This window comes from Ursus arctos, unplaced genomic scaffold (assembly GCF_023065955.2).
Source record: "Ursus arctos isolate Adak ecotype North America unplaced genomic scaffold, UrsArc2.0 scaffold_6, whole genome shotgun sequence".
Lineage (NCBI taxonomy): Eukaryota > Metazoa > Chordata > Mammalia > Carnivora > Ursidae > Ursus > Ursus arctos.
The window spans coordinates 44,151,566-44,173,879 of NW_026623078.1; the positions used below are offsets into that span (position 1 = coordinate 44,151,566).

At 38.0% G+C, this 22,314-nt stretch overlaps 1 protein-coding gene and 1 long non-coding RNA gene across 3 annotated transcripts in view; one reads left to right on the forward strand and one right to left on the reverse strand.

Moving 5' to 3' along the window:
- Positions 1-22,314, forward strand: part of LRRC69 (leucine rich repeat containing 69) — a 78,774-nt gene that overhangs the window by 47,286 nt on the left and 9,174 nt on the right. The window contains exons 6-7 of one of the 2 annotated variants that reach the window (XM_057307861.1): positions 9,610-9,711; positions 16,018-16,197. In XM_057307861.1, coding sequence (XP_057163844.1) covers positions 9,610-9,711; positions 16,018-16,197 — 282 coding nt within the window. Of the gene's footprint in view, positions 1-9,609; positions 9,973-16,017; positions 16,198-22,314 lie in introns of those variants that run through there. The other variant, XR_006409151.2, reaches the window with a different exon arrangement.
- The window catches only part of LOC130542899 (uncharacterized), a 102,491-nt gene that overhangs the window by 25,621 nt on the left and 54,556 nt on the right, over positions 1-22,314 (reverse strand). The window lies entirely within an intron of this gene.

Consider the following 22,314-nt stretch of genomic DNA (forward strand, 5'->3'; position numbering starts at 1 on the left):
TGGACACCTCTGCTACCTCTGTGTATTGAGTTCCCTCTGGTCCATTTTTCGTGTGTGTATGAATTTCCCCCAGAGCTTCCATAGTTTCCTGAGTTGATATTTCTTTCTTCAAATGATAACCATCTACACATAGTTTCTCTTCTTGTGAGAATTTCTCTTCCTGTTTTTACGTGGCTATTTATTTTTTACTTTAAAAGGTATCTTTGTATCATTGCTAGGATTTGTCATGGGGGGAGGGATATTGCTGACTGTGCTTAGTTTTACCATCTTGAAACTAGCAGTACTTATTTCAGTTTGCTAATACATTTGAAGCATGCAAAAATGCCTTTACCCTTGTCTGGTAGCACTTAAATGAAGCTAAGTATTGGGGAAGAAAAAGGAAGACAAAATAATGGCTGATCTGAACAAGCCAGAAAAACAATAAATGTTACTTGCCTATTTTAGACGATAGGCTATATGTTGGTGTAGTACCTAATTTTTCTAGAATGCTTTAAAGTTTATCATGTACTTTATACTTCCTCATTGACCTTCACAACTAGTGAGATAGATATTGTTATATTTATACATGATGAATAGGCTCAGATACTTTAAATGACTTGTACAAAGAGGTAGTGTGGAGGAAATGGATTTGATCCCTGTCCCCAGCCTTTAAGACCAATGCTTTCTCTGTTCTGCAACTAAGTGTAGATTTAGATGTATGAAAAGCTTAAAAGAAAGGGTGTTTTAGTTAAAATAACAGTGACTTAAGAGAAGGTAAAGAAAAGCATTTAAGAATTATTGAAACATTGATATCTAATTTGAATAAAGAAGAACAAAGATATATGGAGTGGAATTAAAGGTGTTTTACCTTTGAGAAGCTTAATTTAAAACCACATTGGGGCTTGCGTGGAAACCAAGGCAGAAGCTAAAAACTGGCATTCTTTCTGCAGTTCTCATCATGAATCTGGCCACTAAAATTTTAATTTCCTGTCAGAATAAAAAAAATGGAAGACCGAAGATCTCACAATTGGTTTTCAAACCATAAACAGCTTTCACAAAATCTTTGAATATCTTTCTTCTGGTTCACTACTCTGAATTGTTGCCTGGTCTGAATAAATTTTAAGATGAAATTCTTCAGTTTAAATTGTAGACTATCCCAGGGCAGAGATTGGGAACTTTGATTTCTTTGTTATTCCCCAAGGAAAGTACCTATAGTTTGGTTACTGCCGATGACAGCTTTGTATTTGTAACCAGGTCTGTGAGGTTTAGAAATATGGATGAAAGAATGTTGCTAGGTATATGGCTTCCCTATCCAGTGGAGAGGTACTGATTACATAATTTGCTTTCAAAAGCCTGAAACTGCTTCTAAAGAATGAGTGTTTGAAAGTCTTAGCTAGATTGAGAGAAGGGAGAAGTAAATTTTTATGTTTTGCAAAGAAGGATTCGCAAAAAAGCAGCCAAAAAAGTTAGTTGGAGTAATTCAGAAACAGTGTAGAGAATTGTTTATATGCTGAAGGTGGGACAAGAGAATTCTATGACACGTTGAAATTGGTGTGCATGTTTTCTTTTGGCTCTTCGGTTGAAACATAAATAGAATTTAACTAAAGTTACATAGAGACGAGAAAGGAGAATCTTATGGCGATTCAAGCAGGAGCTACCAGGTAGAGCTCAGAGGTACTGGAGTGGGTGTTCTCAGGTCAGGTTGCTCCTGGGATCATCAGCAGCATGAACATGAGCTGTTAGGTCATCACACTTGTTGGTATAATGTTGATATGTTGTTATAATGTAGCCACATTCCAAATGTTGCTCTGCTTATACCTTGTTTCTGGTCTCCTCTAAGTTCAGCATACCCATAACTTACTATGGAGTTTCCAGCAACTTGACATAATAGCTGTTCTATTCCAGCTTCCAGAACTCAGTTGCAAATTATTTCCGTGTTTCTTGGTTTAAATTCCCAAAAGTGTATAGGATTAGGCAAGCCTGTTGAATTGCATATGATTGGATCAGTCCTATGATCAGCTTTCTTTGGCTCAGGAGTCAAGCCCCTATTCAAGTGTCCAAGTAGTAGAATCATACCATGTAAAATCTGTAGGTGGCAGGGTCCCTGGGTAGTGGTGGAAGGTGGGGGTTGGAGCATCATCATCAGAGTAGGAAAAGTTTGGTGGTCCTAGAGCTGAAATTTAAACAAGGCAATTTGATTACCAAGTCTGTCTTCCTAAACCCTTACATGTTATATACTAAGTCTTGCACTAGGAACTGGGGATATAATGGTGAGGAACCAGGTGGGGTTTCTGCTCTCTCAGAGCTGTGGGAGAGTGAGAAAACATATTAATCAAGTAATTAACATTATGAATATATAATTACAAACTGAAAACAGTACACTAAAAGAAATAACCACTGATCTATGAGAGAGAGCAGTAGTCAACAGGTAGGTTAGGGAAGGCCTTCAGGAGGAAGTGGCATGAGCTGAGAGCTGAAGAATAAGTAGGAATCAATTAGGTGAAAGGAAAAGACACATTTCAGACAGAGTGAACAGCATGTGGAAAGGGCTTGGGAAAGAACATGGATGTTCAGGGAACTGGAAATATTTTAGTGTGGCTGGAGCTCAGAGATTGGATGGGAGGAGGCCATGGCCAAAGAATATAGGGTATGTGGTAAGGATTTTGATCTTTATTTGAAGGGCAACACAAATTTCAAAGGATTTTAGGCAGAGGGTGACATAATCAGATTTATCTTCTGAAAAGATCATTTTGTCTGAAGTATGGAGGACATATTGAAGTAGACCAGAGGAAATGTTGGGTGTACTTCAGGTAGACTCTTGCTGAAGCCAAGTAAAAAATTACGGTAACTTGGTCTAAGGTGGTAGCAGTAGGAGTGAAAAGACTTGAACAGATTCAAGAGACATTTAAGAGGTAAATTTAGAAATGGTGTTGGGCTAGTAAGCTTTATATGGTCTAGGATAGAAAATGCTGGAAAAAGGCCAACCTTAGGAGAGCAGTCCATGAGTTCAATCTTGGACACGGTGAGTTTGACTTGTATTTAAGACATGAAAGTAAAGATTTTGAGTAAGCAGTTGGCTATCGGGTGTGGAATCAGAGTCATTGGCATAGAGATTTAATTGAAATTGTGAATGTGGATAAAATTTCCTAGGGAAAAGAAAATAAAGTGAAAAGAGAATGTGGTGGGCTCTGTGGAGAACTATTTCATGGTTGGGCAAAGAATGATAGGCCAGCAAAGAGAAAGCAGAGTTAATGTTGGCTAGCATGCTGAGTAGAGAAGAATTTCTGGCAGCCCCTGACGGCATTTTGGAAGTTGGTAACTGTAATTCCTGTCTACCCTGCAGTGTGACTCTGCAAATGGGACTTATTTGCTTGAGTGCAGAGACAGGGAAAACTGATGGCAGGGATGACCCAGGGTTAGGTTGTCTTAAACACAGGTAGTGAAAAAACAGACGGCCAGAGGATTCAGTTATGTCATATAATTCACCAGACATTTTTTTTTTTAATATAGGAGAAGCTTTTAAAATTTGAAGTAATTCTGAGAAACACATTTTGTGTATAAATATTTGTTTCTATTTCAAATATTTATTTCGGGTGAATTCCTTCAAGTAGAATTAACAAAGAGAAAAACAGGCTTTTTGATGACATTGCAAGTTTATTTATAAGCAGTTTGCCCTAATCTTGTTTACACTGGGCAGTGGGTGTTCCAATGTTTATTTTTATTTAAATTTTTTTTCTTTAGATGTTTCTAAGAAGCTACTTTATTTATTTATTTATTTTTACTGAAGTATAATTAACGTACAATGTTATCCTAGTTACAGGGGTACGGTATAATGATTCAGCATTTCTATACATTACTCCTTGCTCATCACCTTAAGTGTACTCTTAATCCCCTTTATCTATTTCACCCATCTCCTCACCTCCTAATCTTTATTTTTTGCATTTGACAGGTAAAATAAGTATATTCCCCAAATTCTTGGTTTTTGTTACTCTCTTTCAACTGCTTCCTATCTTGAGGAATTTTCTTTGGTTAAGGTAATTAGCTCATACATGTGAGAATGCCTTTCCATTGTTTGCACATTAACGAAAACTTGATTGGATTTCGAATCCATGGGTCATCAGCATTTTCCCTCTCAAATGGCTAAATGTAAGATTCCATTTTATTCTGAATTTTAATGGTATGGACAAACCTGAGAGCAGAGTGCTAAAAAGTGGGAAGTGCAAAGATATGAGGTGAAGAATGTGTAGAAAGAAAGCCAATGTTTCCAGAGTGGAGAGAGGAATAGAGAAAGTGAAAGAGTGAAAGCTAGGGGTCAAAGATGGAGTCGAAAATAGCGCAGGGTCCAGTCATAAGAGTCCTATAGGCCAGTGTGAAGATTTTGCTTTGCATTTCATCTTGAGTGAGATGAGAACCACTGGATGGTTTTGAGCCAGGGAATGATATAATCTAATTTACATTGTAAGGAGATCACACTGTTGGGGATGGAGCCCTCATGGCCTATGGAAACAATGGCCTCTTCCCCTGCTAGTCCTCAGGTGGTTTGAGGACAGAAGTGGGGCCCAAAGCAGGTATGGAATGGGGATTGTGAGGAGATACAAACAAGCCCTTGTAGACCAATTGTTCTTTTTACAGTGATGTTTTAAATCAAGAGGCTTGAAGAGGACGCAGAAGCCACTGTCCCATCAGGTTAAGGCCCATGTATGGGGATTTGGCCACTTCTCCCTGGCCAGAATTGAGGAAGGGGTGTGTGCGTGTGTGTGTGTGTGTGTGTGCGCGCGCGCGCGCTTAGAGCTGGGGAGTTTAGTAATCTCCTTCCCTCTAGTTTTCTCTTGGCCTCCCCTCTTCAACTCCTTCTGAGGGTCTTCTCTAGGGACAAGTATCCAGCAGATACTGAAGGATCCTGACTTTAGGTCACTTTATGCCTAATTTCACTCCCACTCATACAGGGTGTGTGAGAGAAGGGTTCCTAGAATAGAATTTTTGGCTTTCTTTGTTCAAATGGTATCATCAGCCTACTCATTATACAATTCTGATTAGATATGAAGTTTATCATATATTCTCTTAAATTTCTCATTGGTCACAAATCTTATTTCTGTCCTTTTTAGAATTGTTCATATGTTTTTTTGAATGCCATAGCCCCACACTTAAAATCTTATCCTCTTTACAGGTTGGGCCTTAGCTTATTTATTAATTCTAATTCTTGCTAACGGGTACCCCATGACCCGAAGAGCCCATGGTAATTTGCTGTTAGCCTGCTTATGAGTTCTATTTTAGTCAGTATGAAATCTCAGCCTCCTTTTTCCTTGTTTACTTTAACAATGTTCTTGCTAAACCAGACCCTTATGATCTTCCTTTATTACTTTAGTCTGAAGCAACAGAAGGACTTGCTGAATTTATACATTGTTCCTGAGCCCTGGGGTTTTGGCAGAACAGTTACACACCTCTGGAGAAGAAGGCTTTTGAAAATTTTGAGTTCTTAGGGAGAGCTGTGTGTGTCTGGGGTTTCTGAGAAGACATTTGTTAATTTACCAGTTATTTACTGGGCATCAGTTGTGTCCCAGGTACTGAATTTAGAGGTTGCATTACATAGGCACTTAAGATGTGGTTCTTAAAGATACCAAAGCCTGATAGATGAAGATAGACTTTTCAACAATGATTGTTTCATCGTATTAAAGATGGTATGATTTATATATAAGGCCCAAGGAGTAGACATGGAAACATTTGGTAGAAGCCAAAGAAACTTGGGTGGGTAATATTTTCATTTTGAAGAAGAGGTGATCCAGGAGTGGGGTGAGTAGAAGGCTCACAGCATGAGTAATAACTGTGAGGTAAGTCACAGGCCTCTTGTGAGACCCCTAAGTAACTTAGGATGACTGGCGTATAAGGGTGAAGGTTGGGCTTACCAGGATATAGGGTTGGTGAAACTGGCCAAGAAAAGCCAATTATGACATACTAGGGCTTTTGACGTGGACAAAAGAGAACATTGAAAATTGTTGAGCAGGATTGTATTATGATCAGATTCTCATTTTAAAAGACAGCTTTGGCAGCAGATGTTTGCACGGAGACTAATTCGAGTACTATTGTAATAAATCATATAAGGTGAGGGCATTAATCAAGGCAGAGGGTTAGTGGCTGGGGTTGGGATAGGAGGAGATTCTGCAGAGGTAGTGAGGAGGTGGGTGGGAGAGCGGGATGGAAATAAAGGATAGATTCCAGGGACGCCTGGGTGGCACAGTCGGTTGAGCATCCAACTCTTGGTTTCGGCTGAGGTCATGATCTCAGGGTGGTGAGACTGAGCCCCGTGTTGGGCTCTGCACTGCACATGGAGCCTGCTTATGTTTCTCTCTCTCCCTCTCCCTCTGCCCCTGCTCACGCTCTTTCTCTCTCTCAAATAAATAAGTAAATCTTAAAAAAAAAATAAAAGGATAGATTCCAGAAATTTTAAGAAGGTAGAATTGACAGAGCATGGAGGCAGATTTGATGTGGGTGATGAGGAAAAAGAAGGAGGAAGATGTGGAGGAAACATGACTTTAGCTTCAAATGTTGGAATTTATGGTGACTGTGGGACTTCCAGCAGGACATGTTCCATAGATAGCCAGATACTTGAGAGCATTACCCAGGAAGTTTGTTTGTAAAGGTGGTCGGACTTCAGCACAAAGTTCCTCTAATCCTTAATTTTAATAAGCTTTCCCAGTCTGCACTTCAGCAAACCGCCTCCACATTCGTGTTTGGATCTTGCCATCATTTTCACCTGCTCTGAGTTGGAAGAATGAAAGTCTAATATGGCACTTTGAGCACTGGTTCCTCCTGTTTTCCAGTTCCTTATTGCTTTACAGCAGCATTTTTTCTTTCAGGTCATTGACACTTCACATCCTTTTATTTCTCCTTTTATTCCTGGTCCATTGAAATTTTGTACTATTATTTCTTTTTCTATCCAGTTTAGACCATAAAGCCCCAAAACATTTACTTTTTAATACATGCAGTGTGTTGGTCCCTTGCTTTCTGACTCTCAGTGTTGGATCTGGGCTGCTGGGTGCTAAACAGAAGCACACACTAGGTAGACAGGGTTCACCACAAATGTGTAGATTCTGGTGTTCCATCAGCACCTCGGTAAAATATTTTTGCTTGTCCCTGGCCAGGTTTGTCTTCAGAAAACTGTAGCACATTCTAAACTTTCACCACCTTCTTTCTGCCTCCTTCCACAGTGAGACCTTGCTTCACAACTCAGTTGACAGATGGTCTTACTCTATTTTAGATACAAAATTGAAGGGATCATGTCTGACTCCTTCAATGATCCAAGCCCACACCTTCAAACGCATCCCTGCCTGCATTTATACTTCCTTTCTTCTGGCCACAGAAGAGGAAATAATTCAAAGATGTTAGTATTCAAAGGTCGTTCTGTGTTCACCTGATCATTTCAATTTCGGTTATCCTTTTATCCCCTTTATATCAGTCTCTGTGTTGGCACTTACCTTCTACGTGCTCAAGTGATCTTCATCTTAAAAAAATAAAGCCCCTCATTTGAACCTTCATTTCCCTATAGCTGCGAATCCCCTCTCCAGATACAACAGATGAGTGAATGTTTATGATTTTTTTTGCCTCTATATCAGTTTTCCAACTTCAACACTGTTTTGGGCCTGATAATTCTTTGTGGGGGCTGTCCTGTCCATTGTAGGAAGTTTAGCAGTATCCCTGCTCTTTACTACTCAGACGCCATTAATACTCCGCTGTCCCCAGTTATGACAAGCAGAAATGTCTGTAAATTTCTATTATGGGGCAGGGGCAAAATTTTTCCAGTTGAGATAAAACTCATAACTCTTGTTTGAGTAGGCAGGTGCAGAGACTCTGAAAAGCTGTAACAACATTTTATTAAATAGAAGAGGCTGTAGCTGATTGTGCTATTGGAGTGACCACAATGGCCAAAAATAGGAAACAAGGCTGACTGGAAACCCACTAGTGCACATAGAGAGAGGGTATGAAAAAATGTTGTTCTGGGGAATATTCAGAGTGGACATCAAGAGATTGTGTGACTTCAGCTTATTGAAACTTACCTACTGCAAAACACATGCTAGTGAATTTCATTAATTAATGTCCTTTCATGAGAATAACTTCTTTCTGAAATATTTTGTGTAGCAAGTTAGCAAACCGAGTAACTCGTTACCTTGTATGATGGAAGTGTGGTGACAGGATTTGAAGGAAGAGAAGCATAACCCCTAAAGAGAGAAATGTATATGCCCTTTGGACCATGGTCACATTTGGAATGAGGTTCATATATGTCAATGATATTTACATATAGCAAGGTATTCAAGTTTGTATCTGTTTTGAAAAAGGGCTATGAATTTTGATATAAATTATGGAGTGTTCTTTAGGACAGAAAGGAAAAAATGATGGTTCCATTAAGCACAGGGAGTGCTTTGTTTGTTTCAGCACACCCAGCACTGGCTTGGGGTGAACATTGGATTCAACTATCTAGGTTGCTTCCTGATGGTAGACAACATAGGAAACTGCCTTAGGAAAGTCAGAATGTCTGTTGTGGGACTAGGAGGCAAGGTGATTCCAACGTGGCCTTGAGCTCTGTATTTTATTTCAAAATGTTGTCTATGTTGTAGAAATTTCCTGAGACTTTTGAGACCTTGTGACATGATGCCCTGGAAAGATGTTTTAAATCAATTATTTTAATTTGTTGAATGCTTGCTGTGTATCAAACCCTAAGCTGAAATCAGGGAAATATCTAATTCTCCCATAAGTGTGATGATACCAGCTCTTCCTGTCTCACAGGAACCAATTTTCCACGTCTCTTCCCAGCTCTGTGTTTGGTGACTGCAATCAGCTATGGTAGCAGTATTTACACCAACGAATCAAAACGTGCCACAATTCAGGGCTTTTTGAAATTTTTTATTTCCAGAGAACTGTTTTACCAGCACACCACTGAAGATAGGTCTTCTTTTTTCCATTTCACAGCTGAAACTGAGGCTCAGAAAAGTAATCATCTAAATGAATTTGACTTTGAAAACACATGAGCTCCTGGGAAACAAAGCACACTATTAATATGAGAGAATCCCTTATTTTTCTACTAAAATGGTAGACTCAAATGGCAGACAATTGAGTTTATGTTTTCTTCATAGAAGATTAAATATCTTTGAGAAATTTGTTCTCCTTTTTTTTTATTTTCACTGTGCACAATAGGTTATAGTGAGAACATTTTTATTTTCTTTTGTTTCTCTTACCTTTCTCACTGAACGTGAATGGATCATGGTTCACAGTCTTTGCGAGCTGGATTTTAGTGTATATTAGAATGTTATTTTCATCATACTTGGTTTTCTAACAAGTACATTATTTCCAAAATGTTCCCTGCATTTGATTAATAAACTAACCCTTATTCTGTTACTAATCAGCCCTATTATCCTGAACAAGTTTTCACAGTTGTCTAGGATGGGGGGTGCCACCAGGGACCTCTAAGGTCATTGCCATCCATGCCAGCATGAAGACTCTCATGCTTTTAACAACTAGGCTATGTCCTACTGTTAAAATGCTAACATGGGATGGAAGTCCTAAATAAAGTAAGATGTAGCCTCAAAAGTGAAGTTTGTTATTTTATCATGCAATGCAGTTTTTATTTTGTTTTGAAAGTTTCAGAATCTGAAGCTGAAGGAATTCTACTGTGAAGCAAACCCACTCTTCCTGAAGCAGCCTGTTAATGCTGTGCAACAGGAGGACGCCTGGAGTCTACAGGTGAAGCCTTATGTCATTTACACAGGTGTTTAAGCAAAAGCCACGATTTAAGTTCTGAAGAGTTTTCTTTAAAGCAATCTTGCAAGCCAGCAAAGGATCACTGCAATCCTAGTCCATTGGCAGTGTGGATCCTAGACATAATCTCGTTGACTTGCTTACAGAATCCAATGTAATCCTGATTTCCAGAGTGACCATGCAGTCAAATCCATGTGTAACTTTTGATTCCACCAAAACTTAACTACTAATAGCCTGCTGTTGCTGAAAGCCTTACCAATAACATAAATAGTTGATTAATATATTAACACAAAGCAGGTATTATGTACAATAGTCTTACAATAAAGTAAGTTGGGGAGAAAAGAAAATGTTAAGAAAATCATAAAGAAGAAAAAAATAGATGTACAACACTGTACTGTATGGAAAAAATTCATTATCCTTGAAAACCAAAGGGGCTTAACATTGTGAGTTTTTTAAAATTTTTGTTTTGTTTTGTTTCGGCGCATTGCGTGTTTTTATAATCAGTGGGGCTTAACACCTGGAATTTTAAAAATCAGCAGCTTGGCTCTGGGAAAGCCAAAGGGTGATAGAAAACTGAGTCCCCACCCTTAAAGGGACAGCCTAACAGCCCCAGTGATACAGCATAGAAGCTGCAGTTTGAAAAACACTTGGTGTATGGGAGAGATATTTGTTTATTATCTCAGAGCTTGTGCAGGAGGGGCAGGGATCTTTGGGAGACTTCTCTAAGAACAAAAGCACTGGAAGGCTCTATTTCCCACCCACACCCCCAGCCTAGATACACAAACACTTGCAAGAACCAGCAGAGTGTGATCGCTCCACATAGCTTGCTAACAGTGTACTCCATACCCAGGCTCTTCTGCACACTCACTCCCTCCAACCCTGGCCTCCCCAGGAGTTTTCCAAATTGGCTACAGGTCCCCTCCCACAGTAGACCTGCCCAAAACTTGCTGATACTATGTGCCCTGCCCTTGCATTCCCCTGTTGAGGAGACCCCCTCCAACCTGCCCCCCCACAAGAGTCCAAAGCTATGCCACAAGCATGGCATTGTACAGGCAGCCCCAATAGGGGCCAGCACCATTCCAAAGTGACTCCTGTCCTGGGGAGAGTGGGAGATGACCACACATACCAGTTAAACTGCAGCCCCAGCAGTGGGCTGAGGACAAACATCTGGTCTAACTACAGACTTCACCCATCAATGAAAGCTCTCCCGCCCCAACACTGGGGTACAACACAGGGAGAGTGCCCTGCAGTTTGGTGCTATACAGCTCTGACAAACGCCTGGTCTGACCCAACTCAAGCCCAGGGCAGCCCCAGATTGGCCCATTAACAACAGAGAAACCAAACCCTGCCAGCAACAGGGAAAGTGAGCCATTGCTGACAACTGGACTGACACAAGTACAGCTTAGCCACAACAGTAGGGCAGACGCAACTCACATAGGAGACACCCCTGAAACTCCAGATTGTGATGAACAGGGGACATTATACTACAGGACTTCACAGGATCTCTCCTTCATAAGGCCACTACCTGTAAGAGCAGGAGACTATAAAAAACTACTATAACTGATAAATGAATTTAGTAAACTCACATGATACAAAATCTGTATCACATGATACAGAAATCTGTTGCATTTCTATACGCTAATAACAAAACAGCGGAAAGGGAAATTAAGTAAACATTTTTATTTATAATTGCACCAAAAATAATAAAATACCTAGGAATGAACTTTACCAAAAAGGTGAAGACCTGTCCTCTGAAAACTGTAGAACATTGATGAAATAAATTGAAGATGACATAAACAAATGGAAAGAGAGTCCATGCTCAGAGATTGGGAGAATGAATATTGTTAAATTGGCCTCACTACCCAAAACAATCTACAGATTTAACGCAGTCCCTATCAAAATATCAGCAGTGTCTTTCACAGAACTAGAATAAATGATCCTAAAATTTGTATGAAACCACAAAAGACCCCAAATAGCCCAAACAATCTTAAAAAAGAACAAAACAGGAGGAATCTCAATTCCAGATCTCAAGATATACTACAAAGATGTAGTAATCAAAATGGTATGGTCCTGGCACAAAAATAGACACATAGATCAGTGGAACAGAATAGAGAGCCCAGAAATAAACCCATGGTCAATTAATCTACAAGAAAAGAGGCAAGAATATAATTGGAAAAAGACAGTCTCTTTAACAAGTGGTATTGGGAGAAGTGGATAACTGCATGCAAAAGATCGAAACTGGACCATTTTCTTACACCATACGTAAAAATAAACTGAAAATGGGTTAAAGACCTAAATGTGAGACATGAGTCATAAAAGTCCTAGAGGAGAGCACAGGCAGTAATTTCTCTGACTTTTTTTCTAAATATGTCTCTTGAGTCAAGGAAACAAAAGGAAAATTGAACTATTGGGACTACATCAAAATAAAAAGCTTCTGTACAGCAAAAGAAACAATCAACGAAACAAAAACACAACCTACTAAATGGGAGAAGATATTAGCAAACAATATATCTGACAAGGGGTTAATATCCCAAAAATATAAAGAACTTATACAGCTCAACACCAAAAGAACAAATACTCCAATTAAAAATGGGCAGAAGATAGGAACAGACATTTTTCCAAAGAAGACATACAGATGGCCAAGAACAAATGAAAAAATGCTCAACATCACTAATCATCAGGGAAATGCAAACCCAAACCACAATGAGATATTCCCTCACTCCTGTCAGAATGTCTAAAATAAAAAACACAAGAAGCAACATGTGTTGGTGAGGATGTGGAGGAAAAAGAACCCTGTGCATTGTTGATGGGAATGCAAACAGGTGCAACCACTATGGAAAACAATACAGAGGTTCCTCAAAAAATTAAAAATAGAATTACAATATGATCTAGTAAGTCCACTGCTGGGTATTTACCCAAAGACTACACAAACACTAAATCAAAGACATGCGTGCACCCCTATGTTTATTGCAGCATTATTTACAATCACCAAATTATGGAAGCAGCCCAAGAGTCCATTGATAGATGAGTCCACAGTTCAAGCCCATGTTGTTCAAAAGGGTCAATTGTACTTAGTGGAAATAGTGATTTTACTTCTATTAATGATTTGGATATTTTTGAAAGTATCTCGAAGATTTTTTCTTAGGAAGGTGCCAAACTTATTATACAATTCATATTTGTATTTAAAGTAAAATTCATTTCTAGTGGATATTTGGGTAACATTACTGATATAAACTATTTAAAAAAAATATCTGTTATGATTTTTAATTTTTTAAAGTGATCTCAGCACCCAGTGTGGGGCTCAGACTCACAACCCTAAGATCAAGAGTCATATGCTCCACCAAATAAGCCAGCCAGGTACCCCTGATTTAAACTACTTGACCTGTCAAAGAATTGTAGAGCTTTGATTTAGGCTATGCCTTCCTTAAGATTTTTAAAAACCTTTCTTCACCTCAAAGATTTATGAGCTAAAATTTAATGTTTATGACCAGATTATAACAAAATATTAACCAAAGCATACTGCACCGGTAGATGCTAAGAGTTTTTTCCGCATTATCTAATTTAATTATCTGAATTCTGTGTGATCGTATTAGAAAAAATTCCTATTTTACAAGTGTGGTATATAAGATTAGAGAATTAATAAGGACTTGGCCAGATAGGGTCACACTGCTAATAAGTTGTAGAGCTAGGATTTCTATCTATTTATCTGTCTGGCTCTAAGAATCCTTCCTCTTGATGATGTTTTAGTGCCGGTCATAAGGCTTCATAATTGTTGTTACATTTTATAATTTTTAATATTTATAAAAATATAATTTGTATATGGATGATTTAAAAATTCAAATTAGTTGATGTAAGGAAAAATAAAAATTCAGCTGAAACTGATTTTGATATATGATGGTTTAAGATAGGAATAATCTCTGACATACGTATAGTTAGCTAACAAATATTCTAACAAAATATCATATAAACTGTTCAGATGGAACAATTTATTTGTTCATAAAAGATTTTTTGACTTTTAAATAACATTAGAATTAGGCCATCATCAAGTTGTATGTTCTCAAAACTTCATTGCCTGTATCTTTAAGAAGTGTCCTAAAAGATGCTATTGGTCCTGCTAATAGCATCTTACTTTACATATACTAGCAGTTCCAAGTCATAACTTCACGTTTCAGTGGTATATGTTATTCTTCCAAAGTAACATATTGGCCGCAAGTACGAGAAGAACATAATTAATGGGTAATGTAAGAGTTGTCAAGAGACATCTCAAGTGCAACAAACATGCTTGGTTCCAGAAACCATAAATGGAAAAAGTGAACTCTATGAATTGTGACCTATTTATAGGTCCCATGTATTTCAGCAAATTTTTCTACCATCTGCTGTTTTGGGAGTGAATCCTTATTTATTCGTTTTCTGCTTTATTGTGAGACCTAGCCATTGAGATCTGGCAGCTAAAACCTTACCTCTAAAATCAGTATTTCATTCTGAATCACAAACACTGCTCTGTGTAAGTAGTTGAAAAGGATTTGATAATGGACATCTAATTTAGGAGTCCTGGTGATATTAGTGTGAAAGAGTAATTTTTCAGAAAGGATGACCTTCTTATGTAACCATCCAGGAGAAAGAGCTGAAGTAGGTAGGAGGTTGTGCTGTTGAAGGATGAGACATTTAAGGAACCCAAGCTTCAGGCTGTTTGCTGTAGAAAGGCAGTTTTCTCAGATGCTTGGTAAATGGAAGGGATAGAGTAATAAGGAACAGGGAGACAACAATTTACAGAATTTTATTGTTATTTTGATTGGGGTGAATGAGTAAAGATTATGTCTGTACATATATGTATGTATGTATGTATTCCCAAAGATCCCTATTAGAGCTTGATTTGGGCTAACTTAATACCAGAGGGAAATCTTTCACTTTGGCCAGAAAAAAAATGGTCCCATAAACTGTTAAAATTCATGCAGTGTTTTTGTGACATTTATATGGGACTTCCATGCTACCAGCACACACAACGAGGCTCATTTAATGGAGTAAATAAAATGTTTATATTGTTTGCTTCATCAGTGAAGATTTAATTTTATGTATTATATAGTGTTTTATTTTAAGATGATGATATTGTTGGTGGTCATGGTAAAAGCCAGCTTCTATTTTCTCACCACCCCTTTTGTTAATTATTTAATATTATAATTATTACCTAAAATGAAGTTTCTGGACATGGCTGGGTGGATAGGTTTAACACAGATTGAATTCAGAGATTTGGGTAATAGAAATCAGTACTCTTTATCATTATGACTCTATTCAGGTTCTCACTGCAGTGGGTAACTTAGACCAGTGCCTCTCAAAGTTCAGCAGCCATACTGATTACCTGGGGAACCTTTTCAAATGGCAGATTCTGGTTCAGTAGGTCTGGAGTGCAGCTGGAAGGGCTAATTCCAGTGGAACAAAAGAAAGAAGAAGAAAGAAGGGATAGTGTCTTCAATACTGTTGGAAAAACTGGATAATTACTTGTAGAAGAATGAAATTGGACCCCTATCTTACACCACTCATAAAAATAAAGTCAAAATGGACGAAATATTTAAATTTAAGAATTGAAACCATAAAACTCTTCTTCTTTCTTAAAGATTTTATTTCTTCTTCTTTTTTAAAGATTTTATTTATTTGTTTGAGAGAGAGAGAGGGAGGGAGAGGGAGAGAGACAGCCGGGAGAAAGGGCAGAGGGAGAGGGAGGAGAGAAGCAGACTCCCTGCTGAGTACGGAACCTGGTACAGGGCTCAATCTCAGGACCCTGAGATCTTGACCTGAGCCAAAATCAGGTGTTGGAAGCTTAACGAACGGAGCCACCCAGGCACCCCGTGAAATCTGCATTTCTAATAGGTTTTGAGGTGATGCAGATTCTATTGGTCCATGAATCGCAGTTTAAGTAGTAAGGATTTAGAGGTTAGTAAATAGGACAGACTCAATTTTTGGGTCCAGTCTGAATATTTGTACAGTCCTTACTTATTTTAATGAGAGGTACAAAATTTGAACCTAAACTTTAATGATGTAAATTTTTAATAATTTGGATTCCTGTATTTAAGAGACATAGAAATATTGAAATGGAAGTAACTTGCTTTTCTTATTGAAAACTAATTTATAATGTCAGTCACTAGCAATATAACTTGTTATATATATAAATATTATGGAAAGTTAACAGTAACTGTGAGAAATAGTCCAAAAATGTAAATTAGTGAAATGAGAATCATTGTTATATAAAATAGTTATCTTAAAAATAATCTGAGGAACCATATTGTTTTAATCTAGGAAATAACATCAAGATTTATAATGAATGAGCTAGCAGGAAAGAATCCTTTCATAATGCACGTCATAGAACAGCACCCACAGGTCAGGAACATAATCTCTCAGAGAAGAAAATGCGCAATATGTGGAAAGTACTTTTTAACAATATGGCTGGAATGTGTTGAATTTGTTCCTCCACCAAAGGTAAATGGAATAGAGTCTTTTGTGTGAATAGAGCCTAAGACCTTCTCTTATTCTTTGTCTTTATCTAAGTCAACCAATACTAACTAGATTTTTATCTAAGAATTGACTTCTGTAAAAGTATAATGTTTTTTATTGAGCATTATTAAGATGTAATTAACTCGTAACAGTTATAAGTTTAAGGTTTACATAAGGCATGTTGATTTGGTACATTTATAAATTGCAAAATGATTACCACCGTAGTTATTTCTTTTTTGTGGTGAGAACACCTAAAATTTACTAAATTAGCAACATTCAAGTATATGAAACAGTATTATTAAGTGTACTTACCACTCTGCATTGATCTCTAGACTTGTTAATCTTATAACTTGAAGTTTGTACCCTTGACCAATATCTCCCCATTTCTCTTACCCCAACCAACCACCACTCTACTACTTTACTGTATCTCTGAGTTTGTCTTTTTTAGATATTATAAGCGATATTATATTTTAAGTGTTATTATAAAGTATTTTTCTCTCTCTGACTTCACTTAGAACAATGTCCTCAAGATCCATCCAAGTTGTAGCAAATAGCAGGATTTCCTTTCTCATGGCTGAATAATATTCTCCTGTGTGTGTGTGACATCTTTTTTATCCGTTCATCTACTGACAGACACTTAGGCTGTTTCCATGTCTTGTACTCACCATCATGAGTAGTGCTGTGATGAATATGAGAGTGCAGACATCTCTCTGAGATAACGAATTTCAGTTTCTTTAGATATATACTCAGAACTGGGATTGCTGGATCATATGGTAGTTTTATTATTTTTTGAAGAACATGCATACTGTTTTTCATAGTGGTTGTACTAATTTGCACTCCCACCAGCAGTGCACTAGAGTTATTTTTTCCCCATATACTTGCCAACACTTACCTCTTGTCATTTTAATGATAGCTATTGTGAGAGGTGAAGTGATACCTCATTGTGGTTTCGATTGCATTTCCCCGATGATTAGTGATGTTGAGCACCTTTTCATGTACCTGTTGTCCATTTGTATGTTTCTTCTTTGAAAAAAATGTCTATTCGGTTCCTCTGCCCATTTTGTAATTAGGTTATTAATTTTTTTGCTGTTGAGTTATGTGAGTTTTTTATTTATTTTGGATATTAGCCCTTTATCAGATATATAACATAAATATTTCCTCTCATTTTGTATCAGGTTGCCTTTTCATTTCACTGAGTTTCTTTTGCTGTGCAGAAGCTTTTTAGTTTGGTGTAGTCCCACTTATTTATTTTTCCTTTTGTTGTGTTTTTGGTGTCATATCTGGGAAATACTGCCAAGACCAAGGTAAAAAGGAGGTTTTTCCCTTATGTGTTTTTCTTGGAGTTTTACGGTTTCAATTCTTAAATTTAAATATTTCGTCCATGACTTTATTTTTATGAGTGGTGTAAGATAGGGGTCCAATTTCATTCTTCTACAAGTAATTATCCAGTTTTTCCAACAGTATTGAAGACACTATCCCTTCTGTATTGAGTATTCTTGCTTTCTTGTCAAACGTTAGTTGACCATAAATGTGAGGGTTTATTCCTGGGATCTAGATTTTGTTCCATTGGCCTAAGTGCCTGTTTTTAATGCTGGTACTGTACTGTTTTGATTACTGTAAACTTTGTAATATAGTTTGAAATCAGAAAGTGTGATGCATCCAGCTTTGTTCTTTTTTGGGGGGGGATTCCTTTGGCCATTAGGGGTCTTTTGTGGCTTCATACAAATTTTAAGATTGTTATTTTTCTATTTCTGTGAAAAATGTCATTGGAATTTTCATAGGGATTGCATTAAATAATTTATAGATGGCTTTGGGTAATATGGACGTTTTGACAACATTAATTCTTCTGATCAATGAACATAGGATATCTTCCCGTTTGTTTGTACCTTCAGTTTCTTTCATCAAAGTCTTGTAGTTTTCAATGTAAAGAACTTTCACCGCCTTGATTACATTTAGTCCTAAGAACTTAATTGTTTTTGATGTGCTGGTGAATGAAATTGCTTTATTTTTTTTTCAGATGTTTTGTTGTTGGTGTACAGAAACACGACTGTTTTTTTATGTTGACTTTACTGAATTTGTTGATTAGTGCTAGCAGGTTTTTGGAGGAGTCTTAGGATTTCCTCTACATAATATCATAGCATTTGCAAACAAAGACAATTTTACTGCTTTCTTTTCTATTAGGGTGCCTTTTATTTCATTTTCTAGCCTGACTGGTGTGGCTAGGATTTTCAGGACTCTGTTGAACAGGAGTGGTAAGAATATAGAGAGCTTAGCACAGTGCTTGGTACATATTTTATTTCTGAGAAAGGCTGATGAATCACAAGATCTGGATTTGAAAACCAGCTCTTCCATGCTATTAGGTTATTAATATATTATATCAAATGTGTCTTAGAGAAAAATCTGGCAGGGCTGCTGCCAGTGAAGGCTAATGTTAAGGTAAAATAATGGTTGAAGAGAAATTTCAAAGTCAAAGCCAGCTGGATGTGAAATACCAAGAGAAGAGAGATCATCAGTGTAAAAATGAAAATAGAAATGTGTGTTGGTTCTCAGGATGGGAGTAAATCTGTAATCCTGATTGCTTATGTAACCTATCTGTGAATTGTTCACATTACCAGCTGGAATTGATTGTTACATTCAAGAGACATTTAATGAGTATAACACATGCCATATTACTTGGTAAAAGTTGTCACAACACTCTGCTTTTCACTGGTCATGACACAAACACCTTGGAGTACACAGCTCACAAAGCTTCTGAGTAGAGGCTCTGCGGAGGGAACCCCCCATGTATGTGATTCCTTGCTCTTAACCAGACATGGTGGACCATCTTTCCTATGCTTTTCAACCCAGTTATTTCTCATTTGCTTCAACTGAGTTTAAGGCATTCATGTTAAAAAGTCTTATTCTGTCATCATTTATTTACTCAAACTCATGAATTTTTTTTCCTACTGTGTGTTGGGTACTTTACCAAGGACTGGGAATACAGAGCTCCAGCCTCGCAGGAACTTACACATTCCAAGAAGAAGTATATAAGAAGGTGATTGGAATCTGACAAATTAGGGTTGATGACCAGCCCTGCCACTTAACCACCTGCATCATCTTAATTTCCTCTTTGAGGCTAAACTTGCATTTGTAAAATTGCAATAATAATAATAGTACATATCTCACAGGGCTGAGATGAATGATACACGAGGTACTACATGGATGGTGCTTAGCACAGTAGATGCACACTAGTGCATAGTAGATACTTAATAGCATAGATTTTTTAAAAAATTAAGGCCTTCAGAAAAGAAAGAATTATTACAGTCTTGTGTAAGTACAGTGATGGAGGAGTGCATAGGGTGCTATGAGAAGTCATCTCCTTTAAATGGGGACATTCTCTCTCTATCCCTGGGACCTAGCACAATGATTAATCTTGGTACTTGAATACATAATACATGTTAAAATTATTTTAATAAGCATTGCCTGTAAATATGCTTTGAGTGATAGGAAGGTATTAGAATAAAGAACCGATGGACAGGCATTTTTGGTAAGGGAACTGCCCATGCAAAGGTAACATTGTGCAAGTAAATTACACAAAGAGTGCAGGAAACTTAGATAAGAGATGAGGTTAGAGAGAGAAGCAGGTGTGAGATCAGGATGGCTCTTGTGTGTGAAGTTTGAACTTAGGTTTGAAGCTACTATATTGGTTTGTTACAGTTTGTGACAGCTGCCATCACAAAGTGCCTCAGGCTGAGTGGCTTAAACAACAGAAATTTATTTTCTCACATTTCTGGAGGTTAGAAGTATGAGACCAAGGTGTCAGAAGGCTTGGACTCTTTTGTGGCTTCTCTCCTTGGCTCATAGATGGCCATCTTCTCCATGTGTTCACGTAATCTTCCCTTTGTACATGTCTGTGTCCAAATTTCCTCTTCTTAAAAGCACACAGTCACATTGAATTAGGGCCCACTATAATGACCTCATTTTAACATAATAACCACTTTAAGGATCCTATCTCCAAATATAGTCGCATTTGGAGGTACTGGGGGTTAAGATTTCAACATATGAATTTGTGAGGGACGTTTCAGCCCAGAACATCTACTTATAGTTGTTGAAGCAATGGAGTAGCAAGATGAGATTTTATTTATTTATTTAGGTGAGATATTCGAAGCCAGGGGAATGAAGATTGCTCAAGGAGACTTATATGGTGAGGTCAGAATGTCAGAAGGAGGGGTGCCTGGGTGGCTCAGTTGTCGGATGTCTGCCTTTGGCTCAGGTCATGATCCCAGTATTCTGGGATTGAGCTCTGCATCTGGCTCCCTGCTCAGCGGGAAACCTGCTTCTCCCACTCCCCCTGCTTGTGTTCCCTCTCTCGCTGCCTCTCTCTTTGTCAAATAAATAAATAAATAAATAAAATCTTAAAAAAAAAAAAGGCCAGAAAGACAGAATCCTTGAGGATGATATCATTAAAGGGGTGAACAAAAGCATGAGTCAGCAAAGGAGAATGAGAAAATATAGTCAGGGAGGTAGTGAGGGCCAAAATCAGGTAGTGCGAGCACAGATTTTCTAACTATGAAACACAGATGTGTGAGAAATAGGATTTTCTTTTTCTTCTGCTGAACTTATCTTCTATTTGGGCCCTCATTCTATTGGAAAACTTATTTTAGTTAATTCCAAGTTTATGTGTTAGTTTTAGGATGTTTTTGGTCATTTAAGATATAATCTTGATCACTCAGGATTTCCTTCTCCTCCCTTTCTTCCTGTATGATCTAACTTTTGGAGCTCTTGAGTGGTGTCCCATGTGGGCATCCTCCAAAGTATATGGCCATCCTGTCAAGATCTCAGATGTGGTCCTACCTTCATGATGGAGTCTGCTGAGTTGCCCACTTCCCATTGAATTCTGCTTATCTCTTCTGTGCCCTGTCCCTTCTAGTTCTGACCTTGAAGTCCCTTTGTCCTCTGGTCCTTTTCTACCACACTATTCTCTGGGTGAGATAATTTGGCTATTCCCTTACTCTACTATGGGCTCAAGCATGAGTTGGTTAAAGGTGCCAAGTGGAGAGATTCAGAGCTGAGGAGAAAAAACTGGGCTGGAAAATTGGGAGAAGATGGTATCCTTTGTGTCATTAAATGGGAAACAGGTTGCATTGATCAGAAACCAAATAGGAACAAAGAAGTGAAGTCTACAAGTCTTAACCAATCTTCATGAAATGTATAGGGTAAAGGGAGGAGAGCAATAGGATGTTCTCTAGAGGGTGAGGAAGGCTTGACAAAAGATTTTGAGGTTAGGGAAATATGTGCCTGATTATAGGCTGTGGAAAGAGCTAGTAGAAGATGAAACTTAAAATTAGTCTGTGTTGTATGCTAATTCAGGAAGGGTTTAATGTTTTGATGATGTACTGCCTACTTTAGGGAATTAATGGGGCTAGAATTTGGTTACCACATGATGAGCCTCATCTTTTCAACGCCTTAAGGGATTAAGCCAAAAAGATCAGCTCTGAGAGTTTTTAAACCCCTAGAAAATGGATAGTGGTGGTACTTTCCCACTTAGAGTATGTATTTTTTTCCTTTAGTTACCTTAGTGGGTGCTTACTATGTGCAAGGTACTGTGCTAGCCTCTTAGGATCCGAAGATGAATAAGACCGTCCATGTCATTAAAGAACTCACAGACTATTTATTGAAATAGTGTTATGAGCATTATAATAAGGTGTTATATACTCACACTATGGCATCACAGACAGAGCAAGCAGCTACTTAGGGGGTGTCTCTGTCTGTTCAGGCTACTATAATGAAATACCACAGACTGAATGGCTTACAAATGACAGAAATTTATATCTTACAGTTCTGGAGGCTAGAAGTCGGAGGTCAAGATGCCACCAGCATGGTTGGTTGAGGGCCCTCTTTTGGTTCACACATTTCTTGTTGTATTCTCACATGTTGGAAGATGTTAGGGGGTCTCTTCTAAGGCACTAATCCCAATCATGAGGAGTCTGTCCTCCGGATCTAATCACCTCCCAAAGGCCTCATCTCCTAAAATCAGGATGTTAGTCATGAGGACTAACACATGAATTTTGGAGGGACACCAACATTCATCCTATAGCAGGAGGCTTAAGGGAAACTTTCCCG